This window comes from Aythya ferina, assembly GCF_964211825.1.
Source record: "Aythya ferina genome assembly, chromosome: 12".
Classification (NCBI taxonomy): Eukaryota; Metazoa; Chordata; class Aves; order Anseriformes; family Anatidae; genus Aythya; species Aythya ferina.
This window is the reverse complement of record NC_140308.1, coordinates 1263366-1282152: the sequence shown is the minus strand read 5'-3', so window position 1 is coordinate 1282152 and position 18787 is coordinate 1263366. Positions and strand designations below refer to the sequence as shown.

General features: G+C 54.2%; 1 protein-coding gene across 2 annotated transcripts; it reads left to right on the top strand.

Annotated features, from left to right (window-relative positions):
- The first annotated feature begins 35 nt into the window (after positions 1-35).
- TCF25 (TCF25 ribosome quality control complex subunit) lies at positions 36-17697 on the top strand. 2 transcript variants are annotated; one of them, XM_084533027.1, is made up of 18 exons: positions 36-205; positions 1064-1231; positions 3023-3097; positions 5009-5133; positions 6649-6714; positions 7805-7887; positions 7978-8108; positions 9905-10004; positions 11159-11252; positions 12306-12398; positions 13044-13149; positions 13565-13724; positions 14767-14854; positions 15417-15575; positions 16040-16130; positions 16458-16537; positions 17148-17220; positions 17452-17697. In XM_084533027.1, the coding sequence occupies exons 1-18, from the start codon at positions 47-49 to the stop codon at positions 17611-17613; spliced, it is 2013 nt and encodes a 670-aa protein (XP_084389153.1). In that variant the 5' UTR covers positions 36-46; the 3' UTR covers positions 17614-17697. The 2 variants fall into 2 exon arrangements, with proteins under 2 accessions (XP_084389153.1, XP_084389152.1); XM_084533026.1 differs by having other exon boundaries at positions 1064-1246.
- Positions 17698-18787: the final 1090 nt, after the last annotated feature.

Below are 18787 nucleotides of genomic sequence, written 5' to 3'. Positions count from 1 at the left end.
GCACTGCGGGCGGCGCAGGCGTGGTGCGGGCCGGGCCGGGGGCTCCATGTCGCGGCGGGCCCTGCGGCGGCTGCGGGGCGAGCAGCGGGGCCAGCAGGAGCCGGGCCTGGGCGAGCTGGGCCCGGACGACGGCCCCGAGAGCGGGCAGCAGAGGCCGGAGGGGGTCGTGAGGGGACGGAGAGGCGTCAGCAACCGCTTCGAGCTGGTGAGGGGCTGAGGGGGGCTGGGGGGGACGTGGAGAGGCCTGGAGGGGCCTGGGGGGGTCTGGGGGGGCCTGAGGGGGTCTGGGGGGCGCTGACGGGGCTCGTGGGGGGAGAGGCCGGGGGTGGGCACTGGGGAGGGTGCTGGGGGGCTGAGGGGAAGGAGCTGGGGGCAATGGGAGGGGGTGAGGGGGGCCCTAGAGGCCTGGGGTGGGAGTGGGGGGGCTCGAGGGGGGAGGTGGGGGGCTCAGGGGTGGGCTCGGGGCTGGGTGGAACCTGGGGGTGGTGGGGATGTGGGTCTGGGGGCGCGGGGCAGGGCTGGGCTGTGCTGGGGCAGTCAGGCAGTGATGGTTTTGGTGGCAGTGTTGCTGCCCCCGCCCTGCCAGCCCTGTGGTGTCCCGTTGCTGCTGATCTGATGGCACTGACGGCTCCCCGGGGTGACGGAGCTCGGTGTTTCCCTTCTGGGCACCTTGGCCAGCCCCAGCGCTTCCCTGAGGCTTGGTTGTGTGAGCATGCACAAGGCTGGCTTTGGAGGCTCTTTCAAGAGGCCAGATGGGCTGTGTGTGTTCTGCCCGTTGTGCTGTGTAGCAGGCACGTGGTCGTGGTCCTGTGCTCCCCTCTGGCTGGGCAGCAGGTGCTGGGCAGCCCCAGCTGGGTGCCGTGCTTTAAACAAGTTTCTGTGCCCGGTCTGTGTGCTGGAGAGGCAGCTGGGAAGCTGAGCTCTCTGCGCCTGCAGTGCTCTCTGTGCTTTGCAGGTGTGAGTAGAACGGATGCCTGTGCCATCCTGACCTTGTGGGTGTGGGAGAGGGCAGAGCACAGCCGTGTGCCGCCTGCTGCTGCAGCTCCTTCTTCTCTCTGCACAGATCACCAGTGAAGAACTGGAGGATGACCTCCCATCCAAAGAGGAGCGAGCGGATACCAGGCTCAAAGAGCATGACGTGGCAGAGAGGAACGATGAAGAGTCCGTACCTGAGGAGAGAGAAGGCGATGGGCAGAGGAACGGGGAAGAGGCAGAGCGGCCGGACCAAACGGTAACGCAGCTGCAGGTACCTCGTAGTGACAGTTGTTGCCCCACGAGGAGCAGAGAGGTGTTGCATGTTCCTGCCTCCGCTCGAGCTGAGTGGCTGTGTTGGTGATAGACAAACGTGCTTCTTGTGCGTGGGCTTTGTCAGAGGCTGAGAACGCAGGTGTCGGGGCAGGTATGCACACGCAGGGCGTGAAACCAAATCGTAAGCAGGAACCAGTTAACGTCTGGTTAGAAGTGAATCTGTCTGCATTCACCATGTTCACTAGCTGGTAACTTGCTGAGCTCCTGTGCCAGGTTTTTAGCAGGGGAGGTGAGGAGCCTGCGCCCTGGAGCTCCTTCAGAGGGCAAGAGCGAGGTGCCTGCCTGCCTGCAGCTCCCGCTTGTCCCAGTCCCCGTGTTGCTGCGGGGTGCATGGCATCTCCACGTGGGGCCTGGGGGATATTTCACGGCTTCAGAGGGCAGGCTGCTATGATGTTTTCCTGAGGAAGACCTTGTGCTATGTTCCTGTGGGCACTGAGGTTACGTAGAGCACATGGGAAGGAGAAAGCACCCCTAGGGTTCAGGATCAGAGGCTGCTTCTCTGCGCTCTTCGTTGCACAGTGACCATAATGTTGTACTGTAGATGGTGCTAGGCTGTTGGGTGAATGCTCAGTGAGCGTTTGTTTTGGGGCAAATGATGTAAACACTCCAAACATTGAGCTTCTTTCTTTCCTATAGTATTTTGTTGTCACTCTCTGTTAAGAGTTTCTCCTCCAGTCTGTATCAGCTGTTAAGCACCTCCTTGTATGACAGGTACAGAACTACATAAGGAAAGGGATGTTTTAAGCAACAATTTGGCACTGCAACCCTAGTCCATATCTTACTGGAGGTGAGGGAAGGGAGCGTAAGAGGGAATTAACCCCTTGGTCTCATCCATTAGGACCCTGCTTGTGGTGCCTGTGTGCCCTCAGCCAGTCCGGTGGCTTGGGAGCACGCTGGATGTGCAGGGTGAGCTTTGCTCAGCCCATCCCCACGTGAGCAGCGGCTCCAGCGTGACCCTGACCCTGGGAATTTGCTGCGTAAACACCGGGAGCACACCTGGTGCTGCCTCCAGAGCTGGGTGGAAACGTGGGAGCCCTCGGCACGTGTGGAGCTGGACTGGGGCTGCCTCTGGCCCTGGCTCTGAGAGGGGCTGGGGAGTTGTGGAGCAGTTCTGTGGTGCTGATACTTGGGGGTGTTACCTGCGGAGAGCTGGCGGTCCTGGGAAAGTGCATCTTAGCTCTGCGTGCCTTGGGAAAGAGCCAGCACGGGTAGCAGTGTGTGCGTTGGGTTGGGGAATGCTGTGCAGCATCGTCAGCTTAGGCAGCTGCATCTTAATCGAGAGGAGCCTGCATCACGTGGTGCTTTCGGCAGCTGTTGGTTTCTGTGGTAATCAGAGTGGCTGGTGAAACCATCCTGCTTACTAGAAAGACAGGAATACACTTTTTTTATTTTCTAGGGAGTAAAGGAAGGCTGAAACATTTCTTCCAAACGTGGTGTACCTAAATTGTCTTGCCTGAGTTTGTAATCTCGGATGTTAAAATGAAAGTGAGATGAGATTTAACCCTTGCATTTGTAAACCTTTTGGTGCTTGCTTCTGTTTCCTGCTTGTGTTTCAATTTCTGCTTTCTGACAGACTTGGAAGGATGAATATTGGTTTCACCTGGGGAACCTTCCAATGTGCTGATCCCTGTTGGAAACGCTGTTCTCCCCCACGGAGCCTTCCTCCCTGCAGTCGTTGGGTATGCTCTGACGGCTGTTTCGTTTATCTTTGCAGCCCGTGTTAAGTAACAAGCCACGAAAGAAAAAAAAGAAAAGGAAAACGAAGAAAGCTTCAGCAGGAGAGGCTCTGGTATGTCTGCTTGTGCTCTGAGAGATGGTGCCTGTGCTGATTTCTGCCTTGGGGTTGACAAAGCGGTGACACTGGTAGTGTCAGGGAAGATCCTGAGGCAAAAATGCTCCATCTTGTGTTGTCCTCATTTAAAGTCATCAAAGGGCAACAATAGCTTTAGACTGCGGTCCTTGAAGCGGCCGGGACTAGCGCAGCTCTGCTGCAGACATCTAGAGCTGAAATCCTCACAGCGGCGTCTCCTTTCATCTCTGCTTTGAGGCTCTGCACAGGAGGAGGTACTGCAGGACCTGTGAGGATTTCTGCATTTTCATGATTATTTCCTTTGCCCTACTTAGGGAGCTCTGCAGAGCTGTAGGAAGCTTGTGCTGCCAGCACAGACTCGTGTTACCTTTGCCTGCTTCTCCGTGCACCTTGTCTGTAGCTCGCCATGGCACAGCTAAATGCTGACAGGAGCACCCGCTAGTGCCAAGAGCGTTATCAGCAAACACGTGGCCAAGTGCCCTTCCAGAGGGAGGTGCTTCTGTCTTCTCAGGGATGAAGGGAACGAGGGGACAGGGATTCTCTCTGACTGGGTTGTCTACCCCTAAGTAAACGTGCTTCAAGAGGAGGGAGGACTTTATCCAGCATCTGTGTGTTGTGGATAAAGCTTGGAGAATCTTTATCTATATCCATCTGTTACACTTGGGTACTGTCACTGCCCGAGAGGCTGGGAAGACTAATGACTAATCCATATTTAACAGAAATGAAGTTCAAGTGAGGAACTATTTTTTTATTTTTTTTTTGGCTAAAGCTTTTAAAGTCTTAACTCGAGGGAGATCCTTGGCTAAACACAGCAAGCCACAGCGTGCTGGGGTGCTGGTCAAGCTGTCACGAGCAGTGCCTCCCAGGGAGGTGCAGGCTGGCTGCTGGCTCCCAGGAGTTCAGCTGGGGACGCGGGGGTGAGTCACTAAGGCAGAGAACCCCATCAGAGAGCCTGCTTCCTCCCCAGTCCGAGGATAACGAGCAAGAGGGTGACATCTGCCAGCCCTAAGCTTTAGGGAGACTTAATTCCTAGATCAAACAGGCACTTTGATTTACCAGCTAGTGATAAAACCATCTTTGTTTGATTGCTAAAACGCAGAGCATTATAAACTTTTCATGTGTCCTCTCCTCACAGTGTAGCTATATTTAGCTAAAAAGGCAACCTTGGGATGTTATTTGGGTGTCGTGAATGGGATCCTGCCTTCCACCCACATGCATCGGGAGGAGGCATGAAATGGCCACTTAGAAATGCCCCACTTGCTATTTGTGGGAAAAATTGAGGGCAGTTGGGGTAAAAGTGTTATCCAGCAGCACACATCCAACAGTTGTGTGTATTCTGGTGGTTAAAAGACTGGGAAGTGGCTGTGTGGTACATCAGAGCTGGGTTACAAGCATGCACATGTTTGCTATCGTCTCACAAGGATCACAGCAGTAAATCAGTGTTGTCACAGAAAGCAGGCAGCAAAGGCTGACTATTTAAGTCTTTACCATTAAAATCAGCACCCCAGCTTTTCATGATATTTTAGGAAGTTAGGGTGCAATAAATAAACCAGATAAAGCGCAGCAAATGCTTTGTAGCAGGGGGCAAACCAGAGACCAGGCACGTAAATTGTGAGCTCTGTGCTGGAAGGGACGACCGTGGCTGGCTGGTTTGGGCTCAGAGCACAAGGCCAGCAGGAAGCCTGCCAGATATGCTTGTGCCAGATATCTTCAGTATGAGAGTACGTGTGCTCCCCAGGTGGGGTAGCAGCAGGGTGGATAGTGGGGCTGCACCAGTCACAGAGTGGAGTTTGGGGTGAGCCAGAGGGCCTGGAGGCAGCTGGGTGACCCCTGTGCCTGCGGGACGTGTCCTGTAATTATTGCCTTATCTCTGCGTGTGCCTGTCTTAAGGAAGACAATGACCTGGAAGACATCGACAGCTTACTGGAGAAGATTGAGGATACCAATGGGATACTGCAAGAGACCCAGAGTGGAGTAATTGCTGACAGCAGGCCTCTGCTCTACGTAGAGCACAGGTAGTGCTTGTTTTCCTTCCTGACTTTGGGTGGGACAGAGGTCTTCGTCCCCTGAGGAAGGGAGAAGGGAGCCTGTGTCATCTGGCCGTAACTCCAGGATCTTACTCGACAGGGGCTATGGTAATGGTTGTACACAGCTCAATTTCTGACCGTAGCTCTTAAAGCTGCATTCAGTTTTTAGTAACTGGTATTCTCTACTGTCCCACCCGGTTTGAGTGGACGTCTGGACCAGGCCGACCTCCAAAGGTGCCTTCTAGACTAAAATGTTTGGTGACTGTCAAAAAATCTCCGCAGAGCTGCTGAGAGCCACAACACTTAAAGCTTTGAAACCAGCCTAGCTTGGCCACTCGACTGGCTGCGTTCAGGTTGGGTGCTGCAAGCAGCCAGCTCCAGCACAGCAAGTGCTGTGCTCCAAGGAGGGCTAAACAGTACCAGCAGCTAATTTCACCAGGAAAGCTAATTAGACTCATTTAACCTTTCCCCCATGTGACCATCAACAAAGTGGACTAAGTGCTGAGCGTGTCTGAGAGCTGGGGGATGAGTTGGCCTCACGCTAGACATCTGTAGCATCTAAGCCTGTGTCACGCTGTGCAACTTGTCACAGATGGGCCAGCTGCTGTGTCCAGCGATTCAGAGCCCTGGGCTGGTGCAGATACTGGCAGCTCTTTGTGTTTCTGTAGGAGAAAAAGCATTTTAACCTGTAGGGTGGAACAATTTACCAGTCGGGTTTTGAAACCTGTAAACACTGCCTCAAACAGAGTGGGTGCTCTTCACTCGTTTAGCTTGTTCAGGGGCATTTCAGTAAAGGGAGAAATGTTTGTTTACCTACAGATGTGTTCAGGCTTCAGTGACTTCTCTGGTCAGGCGAGCGTTATTCAGACACCTCTGAGAGCTGGATAACCTCCAAGTGGCTGAGGGTTGGCAGTGCTGGGTCTCAGCCTTCCCACTCCCTCTCTTCAATTCTTGCTCACTGGATGGCAGAGAGAAACCCCTCCTAAATACGCCTCCCTTCTCTGGGCCAAACGTTAGATCAAGAAAACTGTAGGTGTTGTCGTGCCTTGATATAAGATGTTTGTATTAAAAGAATGTATTTTAAGCCTTGCCAGCCTCCCTGCAGTGGTTGGGGTGCTTGCCCTGAACTGCAGACTGCCACTGCTAGATTCAGCAGAGGGCAGCTCCTGTTTTCCAGGCACAAATCTGCTGAGTGCGCTGAGGCAGTGCCTGGGAGTATCCAGGCGAGGGCCCAGGCTGCCCTGGAGAGGGCAGCAGCAGTATTCCCCAGCTCATGGTCCTTGGAGCCGAGCACAAAGGAAGCGTGCCTCTGATTGAAGAGCTGTTTGGATGCCTCCTGCTCTGGCCAGTGACCAGTCTTGCCCTGGTGTGTGTGTGTGAAAGTTCTGGGGTTTGAGCAGGGACAGTTCATGGTACAGAATACTTGGCCCTGCTGGAAAGGGCAGGAGTGCAAGACTTTGTTTAACCTTCTTTTTAATTTTTGTCTTGTTTCAACCTTCTCAGAAACTTGAATCCAGAGAATGAGTTGAAGAGATACTTTGGGGCTCGTGCTGTTCTTGGTGATCAGAGGTTAGTCCAAAATGTAATAGTAAATGCTTTCAAAGTCTGAGCTGGTGTGTCTGTCCTTCCCAGGGCCCTGCTTACTGAGCCCCCAGTGCTATGCCTGTGCTGGGAACCCAGGGCACCCCGATGTGATCAGGGCATCTTATTTCTTGAGACTATACCTAGTACTTCCTTTTCCTTCTGTTGTTCCCCCCCCCTTCACTGCCAAATGCCCTTCTAAAAGTCTTTTTGCTCAAATTTTTAGGCTAGTGACTCTTAGATTTTTATTTTTTTCTCCAACATTTATTTGTTACTATTCCGAAGTCTCTGTCTTACAGACTGGACCCTGAATATTTTCCAGGTAGTCTCACGTATTTGCTTACAGGGCTCAGGGAGCCAGCTGCTGCTCAGGTGTAAATCTCTGTGCAGTTACCCACTGCACTGTGGTCAGCTATCCAGAAAATTCTTCCTTTCAGGAGCCGGTTGGAAAATGTGCACATAGAAGGGTATAAGCTCAGGGCAGTGACGGTGGAAGGGGAAACCTCTGAGAGAGTCTGGAAGAATTACAGTCCTTCAAGGAGAGGTTAAAACAAAAGGTGGTGTTTAGTGCTTGAGGAAAAGAAACAATCTCCTTACTCAGGAGCTTCGTTAGAGTAGCTGTGACTTCTGAATTCCTCTTGCCCTGAACCAATACATTGGTTGCACTTAGGAGTGCAGCATAAACTGAGTCAGTGCTTAAAGGCCCTGCTGGGAAGAGAGAGATGAGTCAGAGGGATACGAGGCTCTCTTAATTGGGCCTGGGAAGGTGTTTGAAGCAAACAGGCAGCTGAGAACTTGGCAGGAATGAAAACAGGGAAAGAAGCTATTGAAGTGGAAACGCTGGAGGCACTGGCTGGCCTAAAGAGGAATGGTTAAAGTGAGGAAGAGCCAGAGTGAAGGTATGTTGTGTCTCGAAGGCAAGCAGGTTAAAGCTCTGGGCAAAAGCTCTGTGGCAGGGCTGCAGCTGGGGAAGAAGTTGGATCTTTTTTCCCTGAATCATCCTTCTTCTGGCTGTTTTTAGCCCTCCTTATTCTGCTCGTGCAGGGAAGCTGTGACCTGCTGTGTTTTTCTTCCTCAGGCCAAGGCAAAGGCAGCGCCAGTATGTCCGCAGCACGTGGCTGACGGTTCCCAAAAACACCTGGCCACGTTACAGCAAAACAGGTGAGGCTTTCAGTGCTGCTTCCCAAAACACTGCGCTGCTGTTGGCTGACAGAGCAGCAGCAGTACCCTTGTGTCCCACGTGCTCTCCAGGTATTGCCATGCAGTTGGTAGAGACCAGGAGAGGGGTGCAGTACTTCACATTCGAGCACCACCGTGAGTACCAGCAAGTGCAGTTCAAGTTCCTGGATGCCGTGGAGTCCATGGACCCCAACAACATTGTGGTATGTTGTGAAATTGGGTTGTTTGTGCTGTTTTTTCCTGCTTTCCTGCAACCCCCTTTTCTGGCCGGGGAGCAGGGCGATGTGCTCCAGTGCTCATCTTCTGCCAGTGCTGTCTGAGCGGGGTGAGGCAGCGTTGCTTGCTGAGCTCTGCTTTTGCCTCATAAATGAGAAAGTGACCAGCTCGGTGACAAGGAAGTCCAGTCCCTGGTGGCCAGGCTGGGTTGTGCTGCTTGGAGCATGCCAGGTGGCTGGCACAGGAGCCTGCAGGAGCTGGCCGTTGGCTGAAGGGGTAGGAATAAAGCTCCCTTGTCTCCTCTCTTCAGCTGGGAAAGGGAAAATATTGTATAAGCCCATTTTTAAACGGGACTCTAAACCAACAGTTGTTCTATTTATAAACCCTTGCATGGGTGAAAAAAGCATGTTTTCCTGGTATTGCAGTAAAACAAGTCTTTGTGCTGAAGCTCTTCATGCATGTTCAAGCTCATTAAAGTCTATGGTAACGCTTGGAGTTCGTAATGATAAGCAACAGAAAAATTTCTCTGCACCCTACTGGACCACAACCGAGGTATTTTTGCTCTGAAAAGTGGCCATGTGAGGGCGGATACATGCCCTGGCGAAGTTTCTGAGAGGCCACTTTCTTTTGAAGACAAAGGCCCTTAAAGAGGCCAGCGTTTAGTTCCTTCTGCTTTCCCACCCTCTGCTCCTAGCCACTGCTCTCTGCAGCGCATCAGTTCTGCTAGATAACTAGGCTGAGGGACTCACAGTAAAAGATGCAAAGTAGTTGCTGGTCAAGTTTTAGTGAATTAAGAGTATTTTTCCCTCTCACTATGACCCCAGATGTTCTATATCTTCCAAAATGAAGGACTAGAAAGGATCTTAAAGAAGACAAGGAGAGGGAAAAATGTCAGGCAGAAGGCACTGGGCTGGGACAGCCTAGGGTGTGAAGGCTTTACCCTGTAGGTTAGGTGGGAATGTTGGCCACCACCCTGCAGATGTACCACTTCTGCGGCCTTTGAAGCTGTAGAAGCTGTACCATTTTTTTAATTCTGGGAGAAACTTGAGGAGATTTGAAGCAGCTTCAGTATTTTCATGTTGAAACTGAGATTTACTTAAAAAAGTAGTCTGTTTATAATTACCGAATGCCAAGTTCTTTGCGGTATGGTTCAACTTATACTTGTATTCAGAAGCCTGGAAATCTTTTTTTTTTCCTGTCCATTCCAATTCAGGAGCTGGGTCCTGGGATTGTAGTAGGTGTTTGAAATTACCCTCGCAGTGCCTAGAGGAAGCAAAAGCCTGATCGAACGTTCAGACTCCTTTTTTAAAAGGGCTAGAGAAGGAAACAAAAATGTCACTGAGAGAACAAATTCCCAGTTAATTAAGGACTATTAATATAAGGTGGCATCTTTGACAATGAGGGACCCTGAACCCCTGTAGGATGGAAGTTTAGAGTATGCCGGGAGTCAACTCTTGCTGCCCTTCCCAGACATCTGCTTTTGAAGGTATGGCAAGATGGACCTTTTAAGTGTATGAATGTCCTTATGTTCTTTTAATCCCTGGTTTTGGCCTTTCACATGAGGTGCATCTCAGCCTTGCACTACAGTCTTAGCATTGTTTGTGATGGTGTGGGACAGGATTGCTTCACATTCAGACCCGGGGCAAGAACAGCCCCTTTCTCTTATGTGCTGTGTCAGGACATTTGCCTTCCTGCCACGCTTACAGAGCTTGCCTCGTAGGCAAAGTGCACAAGAAAGCAGTGATTCGTGCCATCGTGTAATCAAGCTCATGCTCTTCTGTAGCTGCTGCTTCAGATGAACCCGTACCACGTGGACTCCCTTCTGCAGCTCAGCGATGTCTGCCGGATGCAGGAGGATCAGGAGATGGCCCGTGACCTGATAGGTAGGTGCTGAGGTGGGGAGCGGGCGTGCTGAGCAGAGTTGGTGAGAGCTTGTGAAGGGTGCAGATGGAAAACATCAGCCTGAACGCCCAGCAGGGGCTGTGGAGCAGCGTGGCCTCACGCTGCAGGGCAAGGCTTTGCCCAGGTGCTGGGAGGGAGAGGAAGGAAGAGGTGCTGCTGTGGCACCACTCTGCAGATGTGCACCCGTACCCAGTGCTGAGCAAGTCCCTGCTGAAAGTCGCAGCTGAGCAGTTGCTGTGAATTAGCAATCAAAGGCTTCTGGTTTGGCTTGGTTTTTATTTCAGCAAAGGAGCAGCAAACCAGAAGGGTTTGTTTGGCTCCGTGTTTGTGACTTTGTGGCCGCGGGCGCTCGGCCTCGTGTTACCCTTCAGGCTTGCAGCTTTTGCTGGAGGCTTTTGAGCAGAGCTGGACGTGCTTGTCTGTGGCAAAGCACATTAGCTTTCACCTTTAGAAAGAATGAAAGGATTGTCTGGACACGATGGGTGTCACCTGTAGGAAGTCCCTTGCAGGAGGAGGGTCTGATTCAGCAGCTACCCCATACTGCAGTGCAAGGGGATGCTGCAGGAAGCCCACCTCATCCACAGGGAGCATGTGGCTCTCCAGGCCAGCTGGCTTTGCTGTGTCATGTCACGTCAGGCTCTTCTTCAAGCAGTGCAGGCTGGCATGATGGGCAGGAGGCATCCTGGGGGACAGCAGTCCCTCAGACTGCCAGGAGTCTGCGATGAGCTGTTTGGTAACAGGGACATGTGCTCCTCAGCATGGTAGGAGGGCCCAGAGGCTAAGTGAGGACAGGATCTTTGGCTCGCACACGTGAGGACAGTTGTGGCAGAGGCAGCTGTACCGGCCTCAGTCCCAGGCTTCTTCCAGAAGAGTTGCTTTTTGCAACCACAGCTTGATGTAAAGCCTGCAAATGGGAGCAGGGCTCGATTGCCTGGGTATCTGCTGCAACCACGTACTCGGAAGTAGCTTTGCACCTTTCTAGGGTGGGAATAAGCTGTTTTTCACGGCCTGTGAGTGCCAGAGCTCTCACTTATCAGTGTTTTCTTGGCCAAACTGCCCCCTATTTTGTGAACACTGGGGAAGCCCCCTGTGTGGAGATGATGACGTGCCCTGATGGTGTCTGTGCTGTCTGCAGAGCGGGTGCTGTACAGCCTGGAGTGCGCCTTCCACCCCGTCTTCAGCCTCACCAGCGGGAGCTGCAGGCTGGACTACCGGCGGCCGGAGAACAGGTAGGTGGCTGCCTGCCTCCCACACACCAGCCCGAGGGTGCCTGCAGCATCCCCTGGCCTACTTTGGGCACGGAGACCCAGATTCACCACCTCTGCTGCACCAGCCAGTCCTGCAGGTGGTGGTGGCTGGGGACCTGGAACGTCCCTTTCTGTCAGGGAAGCTTTGCTGCTCCACAATTAATGGCAACGGCCCTTAACGAGGTGAGAGCAGGCAGTGCTTGTGAGGGGGCACTGGAGTACCAGCAGCTCCTGTTCTGCCAGGTCGCCTGTACTGAAATAGGCTAAGTTTTTTTTATTGCAAAGTGTCTTCTTTCCCAAGGGATTTGTTATTGGAGCATTACCTGTTTCTCCCTGTCACGTCCCTCTTGTGCAATTAGCATCCGTTAGCCCAAAGCAGCACTTATTTTTGTCATAAAAATCTTGATGGTGTGTTTAAGTCTGTGCTTGGTCACTGGTGTGCCGGCTGCTCGGCTGCTGCTCCCAGCACTTGCTCTCTTCGAGGCCTGGCTGCTTATGTAATATTGCCAGCTCTGCAGCTGCAGGGAAAGGTGACTTTATTCTGGGAATTTTCCAGTCAGCTGACCTAAGTAATCTCTCCCAAATTGCTCTACCTGGAGATTGCTCAGGTTTCCAGCGCCCACTCGCTGACAGACTTTGTGCTGTCCGTGACCTGAGTGCTGTGATCTGCATCTCACCCAATTTGGATGCTAGTCCCACCCCACACGTGTCACACGTGCTGTGTCACCGTCCTCGTGCAGTGCTGGGACAGTGGCAGAGGCACAGCTGTGCTAAGCCTGCAGGATGCAGAGCTCAGGGATTTCCTTGTTGTTGTTGTCCTGAGTTGTTAGCCCTGGGCTGTGTGTGCACAAGGGGAGCAGAGGTGGAATAGACCGTGGGTTTGCTGTCCCTATGCTTGCACAAAGGTAGCAAGAGTAAAAATAATAAAAAACAAGACACAATGAAGATTTGGGCTGATTTGGAGTCCCCACTCTTGAATGAAACATGCTGCTCTCCCGGTCTGGCTTCTAAAACCCATTTCTGCTCTCCACACAGGGCTTTCTTCCTGGCTCTCTTCAAACACCTGATGTTCCTGGAGAAGAGGGGCTGTCCCCGGACAGCTCTGGAGTTCTGCAAGCTGATTCTGAGGTAGGTGCCCCATGGAGGGCTGCACCCCCTCTCCTACATCTGGGAGTCGTGGTGCCCACAGGGAATACGCTTTGAGCAACACGTGTAACCCTCGTATGCCCAGGCTGGACAGAAAAAAATTGGAGGAGGTATGATACTGTTCCCAGCCTCAGTAAGGGCTTGTTGCACTCCTTAAGGATGCAGTCCCACAGGTTAGTTTGGGGCATGTGCTCTTATCTGTATCCTGCTTTGAAGAGAGAGGTGATTGTTTAGGAGGAGGCTTAATCAGCTGGAACCTGATTGTCCTTTGCATTTGGCTACCTAGCTGTGGGCCTGGCTGATAATTACAGCAGAGCCTGGAGTCTCTGTGGAGCAGATGCACAACAGTGGCTTCAGCCTGCTGGGTTTGTGTGGCCATTGATCTTCCTCCCGTGTGGCCTCGTGGCAGGCCTGTCACCCCTCCGCAGGGAGTGGAATGGGTGAGGTGTTGCACCCCCTCCCAGCTGAGTGGGGCTATTTGTGTCCCCATTATCTCCGCTTGCTGAGTCACATCATGACTCTGAGTGCTAGTGGGAAAGTCTTGTTTGACTGAGAAATTGGGGCAGGCACTTCAGCTTTTGTGACGCTTATTTTGGTTCCTCGTGTTGTGCTCGCTTCCCTCTGAAGCCTTGATCCAGAGAACGACCCGCTGTGCGTGCTGCTGATGATTGATTTTCTGTCCCTGCGAGCTAGAGAGTACACCTTCCTGACACGCATGTTCGAGGAGTGGGAGGTGAGTTGCCAGCACGCCTCACCGGTGAGGGATGAGGCAGAGCTCAGGGACACCTTGCTCCTGGGACTCTCCCCACCCAGCTGGGCTGGAGGGAGGCAGCTGTGCCACAGAGCGTGGGGCTTCTGTAACTGGCTCAGCCCTTTGGGTCTGTCTCACGGACAGGCTGGCATCTGGAGATTGTCAGAACAACCCCTGGAGGCTGAGGTGTTCAGTGTTAGGTCCTGTTGTAATCCTGGTACCCTACAAACAATTCTACAAACTCAAAGTTGCTTACTCAGTTGTAGGGGCACCAAGCCAGCAGCTGGAAAGTAACAGAACCTACCAAGCATTAAACCCCTCCCTGTGTGCAGCCCAGCCACGCTGAGATCACTGCATAGCATCACTTTTCGATAAATCTCTCTCTCTGATCCTGCAGAGTCACCGGAATTTGTCCCAGCTCCCCAATTTTGCCTTCTCAGTGCCGTTGGCCTATTTCTTCCTGAGCCAGCAGGAGGAGCACTCGGAGATGGAGTCAAGCCAAACCCGGGAGAGAGCTGCCCGGCTCATCCAGCTTGCGCTGATCATGTTCCCAAGCGGTAAGTCTGTCCCCACCGGTAAGTCTGTCCCCGCAGGCTTTGTCGCTCTCCTCATCTGTGAGAGCAAACGCTGGATTCCAAGTAGTCAAATGCAGAAGCAGCAGTTTGCCTACGGGCTGCGAATGGCCTTGGCCTCTGTCCATGTGGGACAGGAGCCCTGACTCAGAGGGGTGACACAGGTTGGCTGCTGGAGCCCAGGCAGAACCCACTGCCAGGGCTCAGCCTGCCCTGCACCATGGCAGGGAGAGAGCGACGGAGCCAGGGTGGGTACAGACAGCCATGAGTGCTCCACGTGTTGGGAGGAGATCAGCAACTGTGCTCTGTGCTGCTTGTCCTCCTCTTGGAGCAGCTGATGGCCCCTCACTGAAGGGAGTCACAGGCATGCAGGCTGGGGGAGGGTGAGAACGGAGTTCTTGGAGCGGGAACATGTTTTACCCTGGGGTTGCCAAGAACAGACAAGTAGTCTCTTAGCTTTCTCTCCGAGGCACTGCTCTGCTTTAGATGTCCTTTCCATGGGTGCCCATCACTCTTGCTTTTATCCATTTGGTGCTCGTGTTCCTGAAAGGAGATACACAGCCCCTCCAGGCCCAGAGGGGACGCAGAATGCCAAGGAGGGTGTGTCTTTTAAAGCCAGGAATAACCAGCTTTCAAACAGAGGTTTAGTTTGTGTTGGTTGAAACCTTATTTTTTGCTGCTTGTCACGGTGACTGAAATAAAACCTTTGTTCAAGTTCAAAGGCCAACAGCATTAAGTGCATGAAATTGCACCTTATATTACTGAGGGGGAAAAATTGTTCTTTTTTATTTACTGTGGATCTGTTTCCATCATCCATCCTGAGATCAAAACACTGCATAACCTCCAGCTGTGAAGCTGACAGCATCCTTGCATCCTCCTTGCGTCGGTTCTTGTTCAGCGCCCCAGCCTGCAGGGGTGCTTGGCCCCAGGGGTGGGGCTTTCTCCCTGCAGCCCTGGTGGTGGTGCCTGCCCGCTCCCAGGCGCTTATCAGCAGTCTGAGAGCGAGCTGTGTGACTTTCTCCTGCAGTTCTTATGCCGCTGTTGGATCACTGCAGTGTGCAGCCCGATGCCAGGGTCGCCTCCCATTCCTTTTTTGGGCTGAATGCTCAGATAAGGTAAGACCTGGAGATGTTCTCAGCAAGAGAAAGGAATTGATTTTCCTGGTATTGGGGATTTTGCTTGCTCAGGCCGTTAATGGAGTTAAAACGCTGTAGAGGACAATATTTGCTTCTCATGCTGAGAGGCTGTTAGATGCATTGATAATGGATTCCCATAAAGGCTACCAGATCACTCTAATAGGCCTGCCTCACCTTAATGCGGATGGGTCAGAAGTTCACACTGCAGCTTGTCGGTACGTGTAGGCAGAGCGATGCTCTCAGGGCAGGCTGTCTCCTGCCAGTCTGGATTTCCCTGACACGTGGTCCTCCTGAACACGTGAATGGTCTCTCTCCCCCTCGGGTAAAGGCAGAGCAACTTTCATCTCATGGCTCTGCTTATCCCAAAAATAGGAGGAGGCGGAAAAACTGGTGAAGGTAGATGTAAACAGCAGAGCTGGGAGCCTGTGATCTCTCTCCGTGTTCTCACGCTGAAGCACGGTGCAGAGATGAGCTCTTTCCAGACAGCACGGGGACCTGCAGGCAGGAGGAGAGTGCCCTGAATAACAACTGTGTCCTTTAGCCAGCCTCCCGCCTTGAACCAGCTGACGTCTCTCTACGTGGGAAGGACTCACTCCCTGTGGAAGGACCCAGCTGTCATGGCTTGGCTGGAGACAAACGTCCACGAGGTGTTACACCTGGTAGACATCAAAGACCCGCTGGTGGAGGAGTGTGAGCTCAAGTGAGTGCAGCAGGCAGAGGTGATGGGCTCTCATAAGGGATCTGGGTGCTGAAACACAGGGACAGGTCAGGCTGGGGGGCCCAGAAGATGAGAGAGCAGCTCTGTCCTGGGCAGCAGTGATGCTGGGGCTTGTTCAAAGGGCTTAGAAACATTTTCCATCTCTGAGAAGTGGGAGAGGGAGGTGTTAGTTCTTGTCCTAAACTGATGTTAGTTTGCTCTGCTGCCCTGCGGAGGTAAGAGGCTGGTGAGTGAGCTGTGCAGTGTCCCTGAGCTGCTCTGCTCTTCCGTCTGGGATTAGCAGCTGCCAAGTGAGTTTGGCTTCACCTTTGGCCAGCTCAGTCTGACCCGGTGGGTCCCGGCAGAGCCAGGGATGAAGCTGACGTTGCACCTAGAGAAATGGAGATGAAATGCTGGCTGTGCTGAGCTGTGCTCTGTGCCGTCAGCTGTTCCCGCTCCCGCTTTAGGAGGAAGATGAGATACCAGAGTGCCCCCAGGAATATCTACCGGCATGTCATCCTCTCGGAGATGAAGGAGGCCACGGCAGCTCTGCCTCTGGTGAGGGCCCCGTGGGGGTGCAGATGCTGCTGCTGTCTGCGGAGTGGTGGCACTTGTGTCCTTGCTACGCATGCAGATGCCGGGCATGTCTCAGACCACAGCCACCAGAAAGGAAACATCTGCATGACCTCGAAGCATCCTCCCTCTGCGTGCAGCTTCCTGGGTGTCCTCAGGATAAGGCACGCAGCGGCGTGTGCGGGCAGGCTGGGCTGTGGCTGCTGCTTTTCCCAAGACCGAGGCCTGCCCAGCAGGTCCAACCATCTCTGTGCCTCAGCGTTTGGCCCTGGTGGTGCGCAGCCTTCACCTCTCTCTTCTTCCTCTCTGCAGGAGGTGACATCGCAGCCTGTGATGGGGTTTGACCCTCTTCCTCCTCTGGACTCCATCATCTCCTACACCAGACCAGAAAGGTACTTCCCAGCCCCTGTGCAGGCACAGCTCGCCTCCTCCCAGCATCGACACCTGGCTGCCTCGGCCGGGGTGCACGTGGGTGCTCAGCACTGGCATCTCCTCCCTCCGAGGGAGAGAGCAGCCTGGCTTGGGTGCTCGCCAGCAGGCTCAGCGAACAGGCAGGGCTGGTCCTGCTGCCTCTGCGTGGGGCTGCTGGTGGCCATCGCAGGCAGCAGCTAGTCACAGCTGCGGAGGCAAAGCCTGTCGGAAAATAATGGCTGTTTCTTAACTGGGGTGGGTTGGGGTAAACACAGATACGATCGCAGCTGGCTGTGGTGTGCAGACTGCTCAGGTGAGGCTCATACATGTCTCACACGTCGGCCCAGGTCAGAGGACGCAGGGCAGTGCTTTTAATGGTTGTTTTGCCCAGGGGCTGGCCAGCTGCTGGCTGCCTGGGGTAAGAAGTGCTCATGAATTCCCCAGTACCTCGCTTTGGGAGAGCATGACTGGCTCAGGGAGGGGCCCTGTGTTGTGTGGAAGCGTGGTTGCTGCTCCTCTGCCCTGTCTCAGCCCGGGTCAGCACTGGCAGGTCTACTCCCTTAACCGTGGTGTGCAACTTGTGTCTTTCAGAACGAATCACCCATCCAACGAAAGCACTTTATCTCTCTTCTTCCGATCACTGTTGCCAAATTTTAACTTGCAGGTACGTGCAGTCAGCTGCTGCAGGCGAATCAGAGCCCACTTTTGCTTTCAGTACACAAGTTTCTACTGCACAGTGTTTCTGCAAAGGGAGTGGCTCTTGGCATATGCAGTGTGTAAACGTCAGGTTGCAGAGCAGCCTGATGCTTTTTGGCAGGCGGCATTGTCTGTCCCTGCCTGCTGCAGCCAGGCAGCGAGCTCCCTGCCGGGGCCCTCCAGCTCTGCTCTCTTGCAGGGGGACATCAGGCACGATGGAGACGACGAGGCCGGAGCAGGGCAGGACCTCAACCAGGGGGTGAACAGGCTCATGGCAGCCATGCGGGACATGCTGGCGAACATCCAGTTCCAGGAACCCCCCCGGGACGACAATCCTGAAGGCGACGGGGACTGGGACTGAGCTGAGAGCACGCGTCTCCCACCCTGCCCCTGTGTTAATTGTACCCCAACCCTTTCCCACTCCAATAAAGTCGTAGAAACCAGAGGTGCTGGCTGTCATTGTGGGGAAGGGGCTGCATCGAGGGGAGGCTGCCGCTGCTGCGTGAGGCTGAGCGCTGTCTGAAAAGGGCAGGGCTAATAATCTGCCGCAGTTTAGGCCCCTTCTGGGCCCCTGCAAACACAGTTAATGCCCAATTCCCTGGGCTTGCTCTTCTGCCCTGTGCTTAATGGTCGCAGCCTTTTCTTCCTGCTGTCTCCTTGTCCTTTGTGCTTCCTCCAGGCTGAAGGCGCCTTCCCTGCCGCGGGGTGGGGGCGGCTGCCCTGCAAGCTCCCTCGGGGCCGGGAGGGACTGGGCTGTGTCCTTGCTCCTCGCAATTCCCTGTGATCTGCCCTGGAGCTGGAGCTCTCCCGGTGTCTGCTGGGGGTGGGTGGGGAGCGGCTCCTCTTGTGCTGCAGCCATTGATGCTGCAGGGAGCGGAGACAATCCCCCTCCCCTCTTTTTTTTTTTTTTTTTAATCTTTTTCCCCACCAGCTTCCCTCGCTTCCCCACCTTCGAGTGGGGCACAAAGCAACGCAGAGCCAGGAATAATGAGGTCAGCGGCACCACGAAAGCCTCGGCTCACCGCTGCTGCCCACAAAGCTTTTTCATTTCTGCTGTGTAACGGTGTGTGCGGCTCCAGTGCTGAGCCAGGCTGCGCTGCCCGGAACAAATCCCCCTCCTCCCACCCTGGCCGTGCTGCAGCCGGGCTCCCTGCGGGCCCCGCTTCCCGACAGCCCCATCCTGCCCCTGGCACAGCCCTGCAGGAGCTGAGCCCCGGCTGCGCCCCGCGCTGCTCGGAGCTGCAGCCTCGGTGTTTTGCGGCTCTGCTCCCGAAGCCTGTGTTGACAAAGCCGGAATTCACCGCGTGTACCGGGCGGGGATGCCGGTGTCTGCTGGTCCGGATTCCTCCCGTTCACGTTTCCCCGCGGCCTGGGCTGATCCTGCCCGCGAGGCGTGGGAGGCGCTGGGGACGCCGGGGACGCCGTCTGCCCGGGCGGCTGGCGCCGAGCGAGGCTGCTGCAGCCGGGCGCTGCTGCGGGTGCTCGACCCCAACCTGTGCCAGGGATCAGGGCTGGGGCTCGTGGGCTGTGAGCAC